We start from the raw sequence: 5,125 nt of genomic DNA, 5'->3' as shown, positions 1-5,125 counted from the left end.
TTTGGTTATATTCTAGTTAACTTTTAAATAAAATATGTTGTATGTGAATGGGGTTTTGTGGTGAATAACAACACTGTGGTCTTGCATTGATTTTAAGATGATAAAAAGTAAATTATATGACAGGCTAATATGCCAAGATATGTATAAGTATCCATAACATGCAAAGTTGCAAACCATGCATGGTGATTTACCCAACCCACTAATTCCATTAAGCGCCCAAAAGAAAAGGCAAACTGCCAATTGTGCCCTTATATTTCTCTCTCTACTGCACCCACGTCTCTTTACCACTTATCTGCTCCCCCTTTCTTGCTCAACTTAACTCATAAGCCCCCAAAAGCAGATCCAAGGTGGTTGTTAATCTGTCAATTCAATACCATCAATCTACTCAACTCAACTCAAATCAATCAATCAATCATATCATATCACACCCCACATAAAGCTCCAAACAAACCAAACCAAAACATGTCTCTCTCATCCAGTTCCTCAACCTCTCCTACTGTAGCACAGCTTCTCCACCACTTCCCCCCTCCCCCTTCATGCTCTGATCAGCTCTACTATGTTCACTGCACCCACTGTGACACTGTCCTCGCGGTATTCTCAACTTTGAACTTAACTTTCCCTCTATCTTCTCAAGTAGGGTTTTGTTGTTAACTATTTTTTTTCTTACTGTTTTCATGAACTTCAGGTGAGTGTTCCTTGCACCAGCATGTTCAAGACGGTGACAGTCCGGTGTGGTCACTGCACTACTCTCCTGCCAATGAACATGGTGCTGCCACCATCAGTGAACCAGTTTCATTTTGGTCACAATAACTTGTTTGCTCCTTCTAGTCATACACTTCTGGTAATTGATATCATTGTGTTTATTTTTCTTCAAAATTTTATTACGTATGTGGGTATAATTGTATAAACAGAAGTAATCTAAATGTTTAATTCTTTTCTTAGGATGATCAAGTTTCCAATGGGAGTTCCAACTTTCTGGTCAATCAGAACTACCCGAATGATTTTTCGCTTACTTCCCGGGGTGGATTTAAGGAGCTTCCAAAGCCCCAAGTGACAAACAGACGTAAGTAAAATTTCTTCTGTGTTTTTATTTAAGAACTTTAATGAAAATACTGCTGATCATGAATGGAAGTATGAATTACATTCTTGATAAGTTTAGAAAATATGAATTGTTTTATTTAACTACCCCTTGAATTGTCCAAATTTAATCTTTGGAATATGAGTTTTGTTGTTTCTTCCCCTGACCTTATCCTTGTTATTTTAACAAAAACTTTTTAAGCAGAAAAACAATAAAACTTATTTGGATAAAACAAAAAGAGTGACGTTAAATGTTTAGATCACACTGAATATTCGTGTTGAGTAGATGTTATTATGTTTTTTTTTTTTTTTTTTTTTTGATAGATTTTTTTATGCTGCGTTTTTCCTTCATTTGCTATATATGCTACTTTTACCAACATTTTACATATTGTAAGTATTTAAATAGTAATTTACTTCTCATAACAAGACAGGGGAGATAATTTAAAGTTTTGGTGCCACCACAATCTCTTGCATATGAACTACAAAAAGTAGAATACAAGAGTAACACATAGGCGCAATTTTTATTAAGTTTTTGAACCAATTCTTACAAAATCTTAGAAGATAGTGTATATACCTTTATAATTACTAGTTATTTTCTGCATGAGTTCTCTTTTAAATATGATCGCTTTTTAGCATTTTGCGCGAAATTCACTTCAAACGTTAGAATTATTGATTACTTCTGGATCTCGTTCTTAATTGAAAAGTTGTAAATCAGGTATATTAATTGTTTTATTTTTATTTTTAACAGAATTAATTGTTTGATAGGTTAGTGATGTTTAAAGGGAGCAATAAAAGCTTCCATTTCTCATTCTTCCATACTCCTAGATCAAGTTTAAAATCAAAAGCCACTTTTATGCTCTCTTTCTCTCTCTCTCACTAGTCATTTTCTTTTACTTCCAATTCATGTCCAGCTCTATTAACTGCATTCACATGTACTAAAATACACTTAAAAAAACCTTTAATCTGTTTTCTTTTTCTTTTTCTTTTAAAGATATTTTTGAACTAAAATGACTTATATATACTTCTATTTATTTATTCATTGCAAAAAGTAACTATAGTAAAGACTTTCTCCCCAAAAAGAGTAATACATAATTATCCTATTATGATTTTTACTAATTAGTAGAAATAAAGAGACAGTGTAAACAAACTAGATACGTTGACGTCTACAAATTTATTTAGCTTTGTTTTGATATATAGGGATTAGAGACCTACACAAGGGTAAAAAAAGACAACATGCCGTTACATAAAGATCATGGGGCATGTTTATTAGTAAATTTGTTTGTATGCTATCTATTATTTTCATACATATATGATCAAGTATATAATTTCACACTATAATACTTGAATATCTATAGTAACTATTACCAAAAAAAACCTAAGTGAACGCCTTTCAATATTTTAAAAATTATAACAATATACAAGTCTATTTGAACATCCATTTTTCGGTTAGTGGGACGAGGAGTCAAAGCTCACTTGTGAACCCTCATCATCAACTAATTATACTCTGACACCTCATTTGCCTTACTTAAACCCCAACGAGATCAAATTAGTTGTGGCGGTGTTCTAGTAAACCATCACGCTTCCCAATGCATATCTGCTTTGTCTTTTCCTTTCAACTCTCATATCCACTCCATCTAGGAACTTATTCGTGAACCCTTAGAATAAAGGGTATGGAGAGGATGGGTTTGGAGGGGATGAGGCGCCACGTCGACGCCACGTAGGAATGGCTTGGAGGGGATGGACCTAGGGGGTGGGGGATGAACCCCTTTATGTATATATATGTATGTATGTATAGGTATATATGAGAGGCAAGAGAAGAAAGGAGGACCGGCTACCCCGGCTGTGGGGTGCCGGGTGTGCCGAGCCGAGCCCCAGGGGGACGGTGTGGGGGACCGGCGCGGTCCTAGCCGGGCCTCAGCCGGCCCCCATACCTTCTAGTCTTAGAACCACCTATCTACTAGCTAGATCAAAATGCTTGCGGCGGTGTTCAAGTTGAACCCACCAAACCCTTTGCTCCATCTTTCGAATGCCCTGACCCCCACTTAGAGATTAAATAGTTACCGTAAAATATTTTAATGATCATGTGAATTACCATCTATCATATGGCCTAGTTAATAAAAACAAAGTTTTCTTATAAATTACTTGTATTCATTAACATATATGCTTCATAAACATAAAAATCAACCTAGTAGATCAGATTAAATTTGCTTCATAAACTTGATTAATACCTTTTTTTTCTTTGTATATATACCATTTAAGTTTTAAAAAATGTCTTTCCTTTTACACATACTTTAAAATAAATGAAGTATAATTATAACAATCATCTCTTTTTCTTTATTTGTATAGGAAGTAACTTAGGGAATGCACACAACTTGAACAGATTTGACATTGATAGTTTGTAGGAAAATAAGAAAGGATGGATGAGGTGACAGTATAGATACCCCCATCATTCCTTATATATTTTTCTTAAATTATTATAAAATGACAAAACACAAAGAAAGAGTGATGGAAGGTGCACATAGTCAAACACACAGTAGAAAGTGAAATTTGATATTTTTGTTTTTGTTCATGTCAGCTCCAGAGAAGAGACAAAGAGTCCCCTCTGCCTACAATCGATTCATCAAGTCAGCTTTCGATATCTCCTTTTCTTTTTCTAGAAATATCCATATTCAAAGATATACATCCTAATAAAAGGAGATAAAAATATGAATATAACGTAGTCAGATGCTTAAATTGTAGGGAAGAGATTCAAAGGATCAAAGCTGGGAATCCTGACATTAGTCATCGAGAAGCCTTCAGTGCTGCTGCTAAGAATGTAACTTCTCTCTCCTCTTTAGGGTTTTTACCTTCATTATAAATATATACAACTTTTAGGCTTTATTTTCTTTCTTTTTTCTTCATTTTTTATGTATACAAAGCAAGAGTCGTTGATTGTTAACCTTGCTAGTAATCAGTGGCGAACTCATAATTTATATTCTAGAAGGTTACTGGAGGATTTAAGGAAACTTTTAATAAGTGCAATCGAGATTTTTATTTAAAAATTACACTAATATCTTTTTAGGAGGGCCCTTTAATTGGCAAGAAAAACTAGGGTTTAAGGATTTGTTTAATTATATTAAATAGGTTAAATAGTGTAAAGAAAAGCTTTTTTTTTTGTGAGAAATAATTGTTTGTTGTTCCACCAGTGGGCCCACTTTCCACACATTCACTTTGGTCTGATGCCTGATCAGATGAGTGCTGTGAACAAGAGCAGCATGCGTCAACAGGTACACTGTTCATATCATTTCTCTATTATATGATTCCACGTTGCAATGACTCTTGAAATGCAAAAATAAATAAATAAATAAATAATAAATACAAAATAAAAATCTATATAACATTTGCAAGCAACATTAACTAAGATACGTTTAATGCATGTAGGATCACACAGATGGTGGTTTCATGAAAGATGGTTTCTTTGCTTCTGCAAACGTGGGCGTCTCTCCTTACTAGTGACCCTAATCCCTACTTAATTAATTAGCTTTATCAGCACATGAAGCTTATCTACCTTGTACCTTCAAATTTTAATTTAGTACCTGTTTCCAAGATCACACTCCTTTATGCTTCAGATAGATTTCTCTCTCTCCAATTGGTGTAATGTAGATGTTCTTTGGTGTAATCCCGTTTCTAGTTTCTTGCTAGGCCGGTCCTTCGTTAATATAATGAAGTTTGCCGTTCAGAAAAAAATATATATATATATCTCTCTCCACATTATTACGTTAACCAATTAACAGAACTAGCTAAAACATATGGTATATTGGTATATACCATATAAGCCAGTATAAAATGTTGGTCATGATTAAGAACATGAACTATTAATACTCAGAGTTAATCAGGGAATCACCACTACAATTCGCATAGCATGTAAGCAACTTTTGTCATGATCTTAGCACTCTAGGAATTACCTAAAAGCTATTCTCTTCTTCCCCACCACAAAGTAAATTACTGAAAAAGATTGCCTAAAAAAGCATGAAAAAGAACACCCAAGAAGAGAATTTGATTTTTTTTT

General features: G+C 34.0%; 1 protein-coding gene across 1 annotated transcript; it reads left to right on the top strand.

Moving 5' to 3' along the window:
- Positions 1 to 208: 208 nt before the first annotated feature.
- On the top strand, positions 209 to 4,735 carry LOC110923030 (axial regulator YABBY 5). The gene is made up of 7 exons (XM_022167219.2): positions 209 to 591; positions 686 to 841; positions 943 to 1,063; positions 3,653 to 3,701; positions 3,817 to 3,892; positions 4,263 to 4,343; positions 4,498 to 4,735. Exons 1-7 carry the CDS (start codon positions 463 to 465, stop codon positions 4,567 to 4,569), a joined length of 684 nt encoding a protein of 227 aa, XP_022022911.1. The 5' UTR covers positions 209 to 462; the 3' UTR covers positions 4,570 to 4,735.
- Positions 4,736 to 5,125: the final 390 nt, after the last annotated feature.

The sequence above is a fragment of the Helianthus annuus genome, chromosome 17 (assembly GCF_002127325.2).
Source record: "Helianthus annuus cultivar XRQ/B chromosome 17, HanXRQr2.0-SUNRISE, whole genome shotgun sequence".
In the NCBI taxonomy this organism is placed as follows: Eukaryota; Viridiplantae; Streptophyta; class Magnoliopsida; order Asterales; family Asteraceae; genus Helianthus; species Helianthus annuus.
Note: the sequence above shows the minus strand (reverse complement) of the source record. Positions and strands in the feature narration are given on the sequence as shown.